The sequence below is a fragment of the Mollisia scopiformis genome (assembly GCF_001500285.1).
Source record: "Mollisia scopiformis unplaced genomic scaffold LY89scaffold_10, whole genome shotgun sequence".
In the NCBI taxonomy this organism is placed as follows: domain Eukaryota; kingdom Fungi; phylum Ascomycota; class Leotiomycetes; order Helotiales; family Mollisiaceae; genus Mollisia; species Mollisia scopiformis.
In genome coordinates this window covers 583,461-597,011 of record NW_017263590.1, presented here as the reverse complement: position 1 = coordinate 597,011, position 13,551 = coordinate 583,461, and the positions used below count along the sequence as shown (strand labels likewise).

The 13,551-nt window shown below is 48.6% G+C and overlaps 5 protein-coding genes across 5 annotated transcripts; 4 read left to right on the top strand and 1 right to left on the bottom strand.

The window, feature by feature from the left end:
- The first annotated feature begins 188 nt into the window (after nucleotides 1-188).
- On the top strand, nucleotides 189-1,572 carry LY89DRAFT_684012 (uncharacterized protein). Its single transcript, XM_018214798.1, has one exon. It carries the CDS (start codon nucleotides 208-210, stop codon nucleotides 1,168-1,170), a length of 963 nt encoding a protein of 320 aa, XP_018072428.1. The 5' UTR covers nucleotides 189-207; the 3' UTR covers nucleotides 1,171-1,572.
- A 348-nt stretch (nucleotides 1,573-1,920) lies between these two features.
- LY89DRAFT_36973 (PIN domain-like protein) lies at nucleotides 1,921-4,338 on the top strand. The gene is made up of 3 exons (XM_018207053.1): nucleotides 1,921-2,144; nucleotides 2,200-2,354; nucleotides 2,421-4,338. Exons 1-3 carry the CDS (start codon nucleotides 2,107-2,109, stop codon nucleotides 3,989-3,991), a joined length of 1,764 nt encoding a protein of 587 aa, XP_018072427.1. The 5' UTR covers nucleotides 1,921-2,106; the 3' UTR covers nucleotides 3,992-4,338.
- A 196-nt stretch (nucleotides 4,339-4,534) lies between these two features.
- Nucleotides 4,535-6,449, top strand: LY89DRAFT_696496 (beta-catenin-like protein-like protein 1; the record flags this gene model as incomplete). The annotated part of the gene is made up of 3 exons (XM_018216841.1): nucleotides 4,535-4,574; nucleotides 4,714-6,315; nucleotides 6,364-6,449. 3 exons carry the CDS (start codon nucleotides 4,535-4,537, stop codon nucleotides 6,447-6,449), a joined length of 1,728 nt encoding a protein of 575 aa, XP_018072426.1.
- A 587-nt stretch (nucleotides 6,450-7,036) lies between these two features.
- On the bottom strand, nucleotides 7,037-8,578 carry LY89DRAFT_582965 (MFS transporter-like protein; the record flags this gene model as incomplete). Its single annotated transcript, XM_018209190.1, has 1 exon — nucleotides 7,037-8,578. The coding sequence occupies one exon, from the start codon at nucleotides 8,576-8,578 to the stop codon at nucleotides 7,037-7,039; it is 1,542 nt and encodes a 513-aa protein (XP_018072425.1).
- Nucleotides 8,579-11,081: 2,503 nt separating this feature from the next.
- Nucleotides 11,082-13,414, top strand: LY89DRAFT_668260 (uncharacterized protein; the record flags this gene model as incomplete). Its single annotated transcript, XM_018213033.1, has 2 exons — nucleotides 11,082-11,228; nucleotides 11,312-13,414. 2 exons carry the CDS (start codon nucleotides 11,082-11,084, stop codon nucleotides 13,412-13,414), a joined length of 2,250 nt encoding a protein of 749 aa, XP_018072424.1.
- Nucleotides 13,415-13,551: the final 137 nt, after the last annotated feature.

Sequence of the window (13,551 nt, the reverse complement as noted above, 5' to 3'; positions counted from 1 at the left end):
TGGCCATCACCTTGCAGCATTACACTAAGTCCAATCTGGTCCTATAGCACGAATGCGAGGAAACAAATTACCGACCTTGTCTCGCCACTCCTTGGCCAGCTTCTGACCGACTGAGAGACTGTTGCAATATATATAATGGATCACTTCGCAGCGTCGAGGATAAGGACTTCACCAAATTTGGTCAATCATTTCTCATTAAACTTTACCATGGTGATCATCACTCCTGGCCAGAAGGCGGCTATCAGCTCCCAAGCAGCAGCCTATCTTGAAAACATACGACATCCTCCTTTGCCTGGGTTGCTCTCACCCTTCATTGCCTCGCCAAGCCGCATTCCCAACCTCCGACTGACTATTGGGCAGAAGCTGGCTGCTCTCGAGGAGGAGCACATCAAGAGATACAACCTCAGCATAACAGAGACTACCATCGCCGACATACCGGTGATGGTCATCGAACCACATGTCATTGCGCCTAGCAACGAATCCAAGATCTTAATCAACATATTCGGAGGCGGCTTTGTCATGGGCACACCGCGTGAGCGCGCCGCCCTCATCATGGCCGGCGAATGTGGCATCCGCGTCTATTCGATCAAGTACTCGCTCTCGCCCGAGGTGCGATACCCCATTGCGCGCGACGAGTGTTTTGCGGTGTACCGCAAGTTGGTTGAGATCCATGATCCGGCGAATATCTACGCCATGGGCAGCTCATCGGGCGCGACTCTCATGATCACCACGCTGCTCCTCGCCCGCAAGGACAAGCTGCCGATGCCAGCCCGTCTGTTCCTCTGCACTCCTGCTGTTGACTTGACTGGTGCCGGTGACTCGATGGTCTCTAACGCAAATCGCGATATCATGCCTGTTGCCTTATTGTCAGCGATGGTACGTCAGAATTACGCACCTGCGGATCCAGAGTTTGACTTCAAGGATCCGCTCTTCTCTCCGTTGTTTGCCAGTTACGACGCTACGTGGCCGCCGACTGTCATCACCTCTGGGACAAGAGATATTTCCTTGAGTAGCGCAGTGAGGTTCTATTGGAAGTTGAGGGGAGCGGGGGCAAAGGCCGAATTACTAGTCGGTGAGGGTATGTGGCATGGATTCAATTGGGAGGTTGATATACCAGAATCGATTGCGCTGAGAGGCGCTGTCCGAGAATTTCTTTTTAGTGACAATTAGATCCTATTTCCCCTTAGTTTCCGCTATTTGACTTAGATAGGTAGTATGGTTTGTATCAATAACATCTTCTGCATTACAGCGAAATCGCTGATGATTCTGCTTCGAGCATAAATTTTCTCATGAAACGTCTGTTTCGGCAACACTTGAATAGTCTTACCCCAGTGGCAGTGAAAAGATGGTTTAGACGACAAAGAAACTAATTACAAACACTTTACCCAATTGAGGTCTTAGAGCAATAAAACAGATTGAAATCGCAGGTTGTGGGTGGTGAGCCTAAAGTGAAAGTGAATAAAGGGGTACAGGACCTAAGCGAGTTCCACTATTGTGCAGTGTAACCTTACGGATCGAGGGAGATTTCATCTTCTGATTCCGTTTGTGACCTAGGCGAATATCGAATCTAATAACAACAAACAATCCTTACTGGGCTAGGTAGCCTCGGACAATGCCATGTTGAAAGGAGTCCAAGATAATGGAAGCTTGACCATCGCATACATAACACCAATAGAATGCGCTAGGTATGTCTTGTCTTGACTTCTCACTACTTTACAAGGATAAGGGAATGATGACTGTCCATTAGCAATATGCTCAGAGAACATTGTACCAGTGCGGATATCAGTATCTGGCGCTGCTGGGTGTTGATGTAGGGAAAATTTGAAGGGCAGTGGCAGGGCAGGTTTTAGTGGCGGTGCGGGGTTGTCAGCAGCGGCATGGGCCGTCCCACAGGAGGCTAGGCTCAAGGCTGTGCTGTCAAGGCTGTGCCGTGCCCCAACCACCAGATTTACGGATTGAGATGCTATCGGACCATTATCAGACTACCACATAAGTAACGAGGGCAGTCTATTGTTTTGTTTTGAAAGGATGTTTGCTATTTACTCTGCATATACAGTCTATTCAAAGCCGAGATCTTATCCAAAGAGGTAGTGGCTATCGGGCACAATGCAGTCGACATTCAGAAGAGAGAAGAGGAGACCAAGGTACGCACCGTTTGTCTATTGTTTCCAAAAGCGCGCCTGCTGAATGAGCGTCCAGTTTATTCGACATCTTGCCAGGAGAACTGGTGGATATCGCGGACTATGCGTTTGAAATCCACAAGAGAGAGAAGCGAGCTCCGAAGCTGGCAGTCAATGCTAGCTCGTGGTGGTATGTCAATCTGACAACTGCTACGGTGCAGGAGATCAGAAAGAGTGAGTTCCTCTCCAAGCTACAACAAGAGAGCTTTCTTCCAATGCTAATCATCTGTTTCTTGTCAGGAAGCGGTCCAGATGACAACCCCATCGAACGAAACATCTTACTCTTTACCCTGCAGATCCTAAGCCTAGGTTTCCAACTGCACTTCGTTTTCGATGGAACGAAACGGTTGAGTAACAGTCGAAAATTATATCCAGGCCGTGATCCGCCATCTGAGCTTTTCAAAGATGTTCTGACAAAGATTGGAGTTCCCTGGCACGAGGCGCCAGATGCAGCAGAGGCGGAATGCGCCAAGATGGAGATGGAAAGAGTCGTTGATGCAGTTTGGTCCGAGGATGGAGATGCTCTTGCTCTTGGTTGTCGGACCCTCATCAAATCATTTTTCAAAATCCAGTCGTCTACCGCAGAAAGTGAAAAGAGGAACAAGAGCTACGCACAATTCACGGTATACAATATGGAGAAGCTTGCTGGGGAGCATCCTGGTATGGATAGAGAAGGGTTTGTGCTTAATGCCATCTTCAACAGGATGTCAAAGAATCCCGACGAACAATCCTACCTTGCACCTGACGACGTACTGGAAGCCGCAGAGCGTGGTCTGGCGAAGTCATTATGCGCAGCTTCAGGATCATCGAAGGAGCTGAGACAATGGGCGAAAACCGAATTCTCTGATTACCTGCAGAGCCCTGAGATCCCCCTAGATTTTCCAAGACGGCAACATGTCCAGGATTATCTGAAGCCTATTGTATCAAGCCGGGAGGTATTCTTAAACTTCCAAAAAGCTCGAGAACCTTTCGACAACGAGGACGCGTTATTCTCATTTCTCACAGACAGGCTTCAGATGACCTTGAACCAGTGGGTAAAGTACGTCTTGCCCTATCGTGTTGTCCGATCTCTACTTGCGACCGAAGAAGGTTCTGAAAGTCAACACGATCACTTGAAACTTAAGTGCAACGACATTTTGAAGAGAAAGAAGGGCCAACTGCCTCAAAAAGTGGTAGCGGAGTTTAAGCTCTGTGAAGCAACGTCTCTGAATGTAGCAACCCTCCACATGGAGACAGGAGAAGTTGAAACGATGCTGTGGATTCTCCGCAGAGCCAACTTCAATCAGACACCGAGTCTCAAGACATTCTTTACTCCAAGTCAAAAGGGAAAGGGCATAGCTCCAGGATCGATGCCAGAAAGACCCCGTCAAAGACATATACCTGAAGCTGAAATGGCAATTGCAACACCTTCGTCTGCCCCAGCATCAAATCCAAATGGAGAGGTGCAGACAGGGGAGCCTAGCAATTCTAGGCCTCAAAAAAGCCCTCCTAGCCCAACACCAGCTTCAAGAAAGAGAAAGCGCCATATCCCTCGGCAAGTCAGTAAAAGATTCAGTAAAACGACTTGTCCACCTTCAAGAACCATGGACTCTGGCAAGGCCGTTGAGAAAGACACTGGTGACCGTGACAGTCTGATGATGACACCACCGATGTCATATCTCTATGACGCGGAAACACCTGAACGTCATGCCCGAGCTAGCTCTGCCGACAAGAAACAGCCCCTTGATGCCAACCTACTGTTGACACCGATGGACCAGATTGCAGATCGAGCAGACGCTGGTGACGGTTACATAGTGATAGATTCAGACTGAGACCCAGAGGCCATGGATGATGAGCTTTTTAAGAACCTCAGCAGATAACTTACTATCGTTACCAATGGTAGGAGGATATGAAGCTTGCAGAGGTAGCTGGGCGTAACATGGTTGATCTGGACTGAGGTGTTGAAGGAGAGAGGTCACATTTTGCACGCTAAGGTCAGAGACTGGATCTTGTCGAAGATCGTCATCACTGGACGGAGAGACAGCCGTGGATCTTGTCTTATTCTGAAAGCTTTCCAAGATACCCATTTGTGAATTAAAGCAAAAAGGAAAAAAAGCCCTGTCACGTGTAGAGTCTGGCTTCATTCACGTGCTGATAATAAACACGATACCTGCTTGAGAGGCTCGCGACGAAAAAGTCTACAAAACAACATAGCTGCAGAACTCAAGAGCACCACGTACAACTGTATCTACCAACGTACAAAGTGATACTAAATCGTATGGAATGTCCGTCGAATCATAAACAACAGCTATTTCGTCCCTGTTCTTTCATAATCCCCAAGAACGCGCAGCCTCGACCGTGAGGCTGTTAAAAACATGTCAAGCCTCGATGATCTCTTCAAGGCAAGCTTTCGAAGTCCGCAGATGGTTGAATAAACTGCTCACGTATTGACAGAAGCCCGCTCTTCCCAGCAACAAACGAAAGCTAGAAGCATCTCGAGATCCAAGTTCGTATCAATCAAATCTCATCTGCGAAACCCCACTGACACCCGCAGATGAAATATACAAATCCGCCAAGCTCGCCCCCAATGGCCACGCGAAATTCAATGGCAAACAACCCGCTGTCTCAGAACCAGAAGACGAAGATATGGAAGCAGGACCAACAGCACCTCCTGACGACGACGAAGACTACGGCCCCGACATACCAGACGATGAAGAAGGACGATTCTTCGGCGGAGGCGTAACGCAAGAAGAAAATGAAATACTAGATTACATGGAAGGACAAGAGTCTGCCGACATAGCGCCGGAGAAAATAGATACAGCGTGGCTTCGCAAACTGGCTTTGAATTTCGAGAAGAAGATTACGAAGAATGCGGAGCTGAGAGCGAAGTTTGAGGACGATCCTACGAAGTTTATGGGAAGTGAAGCCGATTTGGATACTGATGTTAAGGCATTGAGTATCCTGGCTGAGCATCCCGAGCTTTATGGGGAGTTCGCGAAGCTGGGTTGTGTGGGAAGTTTGGTGGGCTTGTTGGCGCATGAGAATACAGATATTGCGATTGATGCTATTGAGATCGTTGCCGAGCTGACGGACGAAGATGTTGAGGCCGAAGAAGTACAATGGAGGGGCATTGTGGATGCTATGGTTGAGGCCGATTTACTTGACCTTCTGGTGTCGAATTTTAGAAGGTTTGAAGAGGGCAACGAGAGTGACAGGAGTGGTGTCTATCATGCACTCTCCGTGTTGGAGAATCTTGCTTCGCAAGTGTCACTGTCAGAGAAGATAGGACAGGATACAGAAGTACTGAAGTGGCTGCTACAACGGATACAGAAGAAAGAATCACCAGTCACGCAAAACAAACAATACTCAGCCGAAGTTCTCGCCATCCTTCTCCAATCCTCGCCCCTGAACCGGCGGAAACTTTGCGAGTTAGATGGAGTCGATATACTCCTTCAACTACTAGCCGCTTACAGAAAACGAGATCCAGTAAAGGGAACAGAAGAAGAAGAATTCGTGGAAAACGTCTTCGATTCCCTGACCTGTGTCGTCGATGAATCAGAAGGGAAGCAAAAATTCGTCGAAGCGGAAGGTGTGGAACTCTGTCTCATCATGATTCGAGAGGGCAAGATGAGTAAACCTCGAGCGTTGAGACTTATGGACCATGCGTTAGCAGGGCAGGCTGGTGCAGAAGTGGCTGAGAAGTTAGTTGATGCTGCGGGGCTCAAGGTGGTGTTCAGCATGTTCATGAAGAAGCAGGATGGAGCTACTACTGAGCATCTCCTGGGCATATTCTCTAGCTTATTAAGAGCGTTACCAGCTGGAGAGGCAGGGAGGATAAGAACGTTAGCGAAGTTCGTAGAGAAGGATTACGAGAAGATCGAGAAGCTTGTTAAGCTTCGAAGGGATTACGCGAAGAAGGTAGCGGCGGTAGATGATGAGATTAGGAGTGAGCAGACGAAGCTTGATGCTGAGGAGAAAGAGGAGATGGCGGATGAGTGGTTGAGTAGGAGGTTAGACGCTGGGTTGTTCTGTTTGCAGACAGTGGATGTTATCCTTGCGTGGCTGGTGGCTGAGGATGCAGGTGCCGAGAAGAGGATAAGGACTCTGTTTGCGGATAGAGATGAGACACTGGCGGTGGTGAAGGCTACGATTCAAGGTATGTCCTATGTCAGAACAGATCTAGGGTCTTTACTAATATTTATAGAACAACTTGATACAATAGTCGGAGATACGGAGGAAGAGACGATGACAAAGGAAATGCTGACAACATTGGTGCAATTCTTGACATAGTCAATGAGATCATCTGCCAAGTATTCACCCTATCTGGTCAACTTGTGAAATTTGACTATGCATTCATAAAGTGAAATCCCATGGTAGAGGTAAGATTTCTGAGGCATGCATCCGAGTACAAGAAATCTATAAGTGAGTCCGAGGTCACTCTGCAACATGGAAGGCAACCTGCCTAAGGTAGTAGCGAAGGTAAGAAGGCCCAGTTTCGCCGCTCTCGGAAGGACAGCTTCTCGAATGTATTGTCAGCGTCGAGACCCAGCTGATTCAATTCTCTTCGGATAAAGCGGGATCCACGTACTGGCGACAATAGGGGAGCTGGGTCTCGGAAGCCCTTATGGTATGTATGTCACTCTGCTGATTCTAGGATTCCACATGGCTGGTCATCGTCTATATCGCTTAGCATCGCTTCCAGTTACCAAATGCCATGCAATGATAACGCAACGTAAAGTCACCAACGCTTCTGAACATTCAGAACATACGCGTTCAAGTCAGTTGACCATAGGCCCCTGGTTCCTACAGCTTCTTTCTTCGATTTCAGACATTATAACTCTATATGGAAGTCCCTAACGCTTATATACATTTAGATATTACACCACATTGGATTCCGCTCCCGGTATCACAGGCTGCGGTCTCCCAGCAGCTCTCTCTTCAGCACTTTTGGCATTATTCTGAGTGATCAGGCCTCCTGTCCAAATGAAGCATGGAATAGCACCCGAGATGCTGAACAACCCCAACGACCACGACATCGTTCCCCATCCAGCCGCTTGTTCAACATAACCACTCCAGACAGGACCTATTAGTGTGCCAGCCGCGAATGCAGTGATAAACAAGCCATAAGCTTGAGCATACGCACCATTGGCTCCGAATCGTCCTGGTTCTTGCCTCTCTTTCGCTTCCACGACATACGTGATCTCTGCCATAAGAGGTGGGTTCGTAAGACACAACGCAACACCGATCAGCGCCAGCAAAGCACAGAGCAGAACCTTCTGGCCCAAGCTGTCATACGTTACGAATCTGAGCAAGACCCAGAACGGGATTGCCATGGTGAAACCGATGACCGTTGGCCAGCGAGGTCCATACTTGTCGGTCGCCCAGCCTACTAACGGGGCGGCGAATCCTGGGATAAAAACGGCGAGGAAAATCAGGCCTGCTCCAATGGAATTCCAGTGGAATGTACGCTGTACATAGAGCGGTATGACAGAGTCAAAAGCTGTCATTTGCGAGCCTTGGACAATGCATCCCCAAAGTGCAGTCAAGAGACGTCTGGACTTTAGCAGGGTGAGGACTGGGGGCCATTTGGACCGGATTTTGGGGATTGTTGTAGGGCTTGCTGCAGGTTCAGGGATCGACTCATGGGTGTTACCATCGCTGGGTTCCACGACGTTGGGCTTTTCGTCCTCCGTGTTTTGGGAATCTTGACATCCTTGTTCGGGATCAGACATGTTTTCCGTATCGGCTTCGTCATCTAACCACTGCCGGGCGATCTTCTTCTCAATGAGGGTCAAACGGAGTATAATATCCAAGCCAATTAGACCGAATGCCATGTAGTACACAGCGTAATAGCCTGCTTTGTTGTATACCACTCCTCCCAATAAGGGAGCCAGCAGAATGCCAACTGACATACTGATGGAAACCCATCCCAAGGTCTCTCCGATTTCCTTCTCGCCAACGGTGTCAACGAGAAGTGCCATTCCCACTACCCATACTATGGCGGCGCTGAAGCCTTGCAGCAAACGTCCCACAATAAGTAAGGCGACTGTACGAGCGAGACACAACATGACGGTTGCACTTGCCAATGCTAGCAAGCCTATCAGAAGTGGAAAGCGTCTCGATGAGCTTCTGTCTGCGTACCATCCTACCACAGGACTCAGCACAAGCAGTGCGGCTCCGTAGCAAGCCAGCAATATTGATACATAACTCTGAACAGATGACTGTTCAACACCTGCTCGGGATTGGATCGCGAATGGAATTACTGGCACTATCGCCCCATACAAGAAGATGTCTGTAAATACTGCTATGCATATCGTTGATAGGATGAACAGCTTCGAGGACCGTATCTTGAGCAGGTAGGGTGGCGCCGAGTTAGGGTCTACCCGTGCTCCTGAGATGAAATTGGCGAATTGTCCCATTGAAGCTCTGCTCTCCTGCTCATGTATCAAGGATATTATTTTATATAAACATATTGAAGTAGATTTTGGAGCAATACTGTTACTTTCAATATGGTGATGTCGACCCCCATTCATGAAATTTTAGACCGGCGAAACTAAGGAGAAACTGGGGAGGAAAAGAGCTAAGCGATTTTGGGTCTCTAGCGTCTGGCAATGAAGGTCGTGGGTTGTTGCTATGACCTCTTAATTGATTTTCACATACCTTGAACAAGATTTGTCTGCTATTGAAGCTTCTCTTGCTATTTCCCATTGTCCCAGCATGTCAAGGACAATGAACACCTCCGGGAGATTGCGCGTTTGAGATCTTGACTGCCACATCGAGTGGCAAACTAACCAGGAGCTGGAACGTGTACTGTACGCTCATCATGATCAGTTGACCCTTTTGCGTCCTGTGGCTGCTTATATATCCTTACAGATGCGGGGATTTTCGGAGGAGCTACGTTCAAAGTTGAGATGCACTCATTCGTCGATATGCCAGCTTTCTCCCTTGAAGCTTCCTGTTTGGATGAGTCAGGACGACTGCCTGCTGGGAGATCGTCTGATTGATATATCGCAACTTCCCTTTCGTGTTACGAAAACCGAAAGTCTTCTTTCCTGTTCTTGTTTCCGATTGTCTCGCTCGTATTCTGTCTGCAACATTTCACTCTCGAAACCTTCCTCTACTCGCATCGTCCAGTCGCACCACAAGGATATTTCCTCACTTGACAGCCACAGGCAACACAGTCCCTCTTTTTCGGCCCCCAGAAAATAGAGCCTCATGGGTCAGCAGTCGTTGTCGGTCCATTTACCTTGGTGAGCATTCCGATCCCTTATTTGATTGCATGATACTCATGCAGTTCAGCAATGACGGCTTCAGCCAAGGCGTTCTTGGGCTTAGTCAAGCTACAGCCTATTTGAGGTGTCACATCAAACCTCGTGTCATCAGAATCCAGAGCGAGCTCGACCCCTCCTCGTCCGGCACCGATGATGGCTTGATCTTCGTCTTATCAGCTGTCTCCACAAAAACCGGGCAACATTTAACCGCATGATTTGTTAATGACATGTCACCTCTTCGCTTGAGCCTCAATGTTCATGTCATGTCCTACGCCCAGACTGATCGAAGGCTTTTATGATTGCATCGACAGAATGCGGGGTACTACGCCTCGAGGCTCAAACCGTCTCTTTTAGACGAATCCACGTCAATCCATTCTTCCGATGGTACCATCGATGTCGGACATCCATTACCGATACGTACAATGGGTCTACAGTATGAAGGAGACGAGGCTTGAACCTTGAGGAGCTGGCATGACACATGCTTTACCAAGAAGTATCCACACTCAAATCTCAATACTATTAATTGGACACCGGTTTAATCCAACGGCAGCGGCATCGGCAGTGATGATGTTGGTATCTCCACCTCGGAGTCCAGCATCATCCAGAATGCGGCTCTGCGACTTGTTTTGGGTCGCGCAATGTGACGCGGGGGTGCGAGTTCTCTCAAATTTTGGCGGCTCTGCGGCTCTGCTCTGGCTTGGCTTGGCTGCATGCAGGGGAGACACAAATCTCACAGTAGCGACGAAGTTTAATTGGCCACACCCAACAGTGGCATGCTTGCGAATGCCTGCATGAGGCAGTGCATGGATTGCAACCTCGGTGTCGCCAATGACAGCTCTGTCGAATCCTTTTTCTTGCGGAATCGGCGCACCTGAGAATTCGTCGAAAGCGGCTCCCTTTGCCCACCAGGAATTGTCCCGCGTTCTTTCGATCTTTTCCTCGAATAACGTCTAATTTGACATCTCGAGCTCTGGAAGAAGCGACAGCCTGTCTGTCAACTGAGAGATCACATCTTGGGCCGAAATAGCGCATCACCAGACTGAAAGTCGTGGTGATTTATCCGGCTTTGCACAGTTTATCTTGGTTGGTGAGGCTCTGCCGAGACTTGACCAATCAGAACTGGCCCAAGTTAGGAAATTTCATTTGGTCCAGATGGGACAAAGTGCAGCCTCATCTCAGAGCTCAGAGCCTCTGACGCGGAAAGTGGACATTCTGTGCTCCCAATGATACGTTGTCCTATGCAGCCACGAATCCCGCACGAACTCAATGCTTGAAGCGGCGGGGAGAAAATATTGGCTCATTCCAGGAATGTCTCTTACGTGTCTAAACTTGAAACATCTAGTCATGCTTAGTTCGAACATACATGGGGTGTTCGTAAACAACATGGGATCCGCGTTGCGGCTCTTTCTCATCGGGGCTATAAGTCCGTCCTGCTACACTCATCATGCAAGTGCTGCGATCATTCAGTACGCCCGCCTTGTTTTTGTTGGAACACCGACACCAATGAGATAACTGGCGCATATCCAATCACAGGTCAGTCGAATACATCATACTATTTTACCTTCACTCAACTATTAGTATTATTGATATACCACAATCAACTGACCAGCTTCTGAGTTCAAGAAACATAGAACTCTCTTCTCTTGGTCTGATGTCTTCGTTGACAGGTTTACCCTTTGAGGTTCTGTCGTATGTAATCGATTACCTTACTTTACAAGATGTCTATTGCCTCGGAAGGACAAATAAATATTTCGGGTTCATTTTCCAAGACGAAAGAATCTGCAAGTCAATCCTTCAGGTAAGTAAGCTACCCCCAGACATCACGTCATGTGCATACCTACTTTATCAAAGTGGCATAGCTGACATGAGTTTGTGTGTCAGACCAAGTTGCGGTATTCCACTGAAGCCCTTGCTGCGGTGAGCCTAGGCGGTGGCAATGCTCGGAATCTGAGGAGAGCGCTGAAGCGGCACGACGCTCTTGCCGCTGCTTCGCCGTTTATCGTCGCCACCATTGGTTTCTGTGATGCTTACCTGTATTGCAAAGGTGTTCTCTGCTACACGCTAGATGACAGGATCCGTGTCCTCAATCTCCATCATTCTGGTCAGAGCGAACTTGTTATCAGCATACCGTCACTTCTCTCACACGCACTACCAGACATTGGCGAGAACACCAACGGCTTTTTCCAGATCCTCTACTACGCAGACTACATTTTGTCTTGTACTTATAGATCCTCTGGCCCTGACTCAACTGCGTGGCTCATAGCTTTCAACCTGAGGACCAGGCAAATACTGGTTGCACACGAACTGGACTCAACAGACAAGATATTCGTGCGCCACAACAAGCAATATCTTTATTATGGCACACATTCACAGGTTGGAACAGATGGGTATAAAAAGTGGGTCATCTATGGCTTTGATATCAAAGAGAGGACATGGTTTGAACAGAAGGTGCATCTTCCAGATATGGTAGGTTCTGAGATTGGCTCAACAATCTGTTTTGAATTATACGATGGCTATTTCTACGGCCTCTCCAATCAAACTTCATTCGAAGTCGAAGAAATAGACTGGACGTCTTTCTACCATTGTATTCGCTTCCCTTTGAGCTCTCCTTGTACGGAATTGTTGGAAAAGACCGAAAACAAGAGCATGTGGAGAAGGCAGCATCAAGAAGGGCCCATCGATGACCGTTGGACTAATCTTCGCTTGGTCGGAGACGAGAGTTCAGGCGAGCTCAAGATTGTTGAGGCGAGGAAAGAATGGTACCTGGGATCGAGCAAAAGTCAGCGAACTTATTATACAACGGATCTCATATTCCCAAAGACGGCAAACGACGAGGATGGAGAAGGCTCACCAAACGTCTCCTTCTCCGATTCCACGCTTCAGCCTTTTGTCATGCCTTCCTGGTTGCCTCCTGATCCAACTCTCTCAGAAGAATACAATCTTTCAGCAGCCTCTACAGCATCCTCTACCAGCACAGCTTCCAGCTCCTCGACAGGGTCGACAAGTAGCTCCGCTCCAACTTCGATGGCTTCCGAAGACACCGAGATACCGTTCTTCCCGGATGAGCAACTCAGGAAACTAGTACACAAGGACGACCACCCGAACTACATAGCCGCGCCCAACAGACGACCCGAGAATACCCATCCTGGAAACGACGGTTCTGCCCAACCAACGATTACGCTAGCTAAGTGTCGATTACGCACCTACAATCCTTCATGCAGCACGTTTCTGGATCTGGTAGATGATCCACATCCAGACGACTGGCAAGGCAAACAGAGGCTCAGATTACGAGCAGGAACCCGAAATCTCGGCCCGGTCCTTAGAGACTCAACCGGGCTTCTTCGAGAACCATCGTCCGATTTATGCACTGCGCTTCACGAAATGTACCAAGTTCCACCTATCACGTTCTGGCCAGCCGCTCAAGATCCCAACAACCCGGATGAGCAACTCGATGCAGTCTATCAGCTGATGAACCCTCCTTCGCACCTCGGTAATGTTGAGGGTACTGCAGACGAGCGAAGCATGGTCTATGTCACTGGAAGTCACAACGGACCAAAGGCTTTGATTTTCATTTGCTTTGATCCTTCAGTTCGGCTGGCAGGCTTGAAAAAATGGGATTATTGGGGTACTTCTCAGTGGGGTATGAAGGGTGTCGGTGAAGGCCCCCATGTGGATGGCAGAGCGGCAGGGGCAGAGCTCGACAACCACGGAACACGTTCCAGAAAGACGTATATAGACGTGGGGGAAGCGGATAGGACGGTCAGTGTCGACAGGAAAGGCAAAGGAAGAGAATGCCTCAATACGACATCGATGGCGCAAGTTACCGCTGGCCGTGCATCAGTCCATGTTCAAAAGACCTCTGCGTCTCTCATACGCACCAGAGCGGGGTCCGGGCGAGGCAATTGGGCTTGGAAAGAACGAGCTATGTATCAGGATATCAATATGGGATTTTACTTTGGGGTGGATCAAAAAAAGAAGGCGTAGTGGAGTTGCATTCTGAGTTGGCATTTGATGTACGAGTTTTTCCACGTCTTGGTTTCGTTTGTCTACTGAAGCTGGGCGAGGAACCATTCTCCAGAACTTTTCTATTGGTCCTCCAACAGTCAATGAGACGGAGTTCG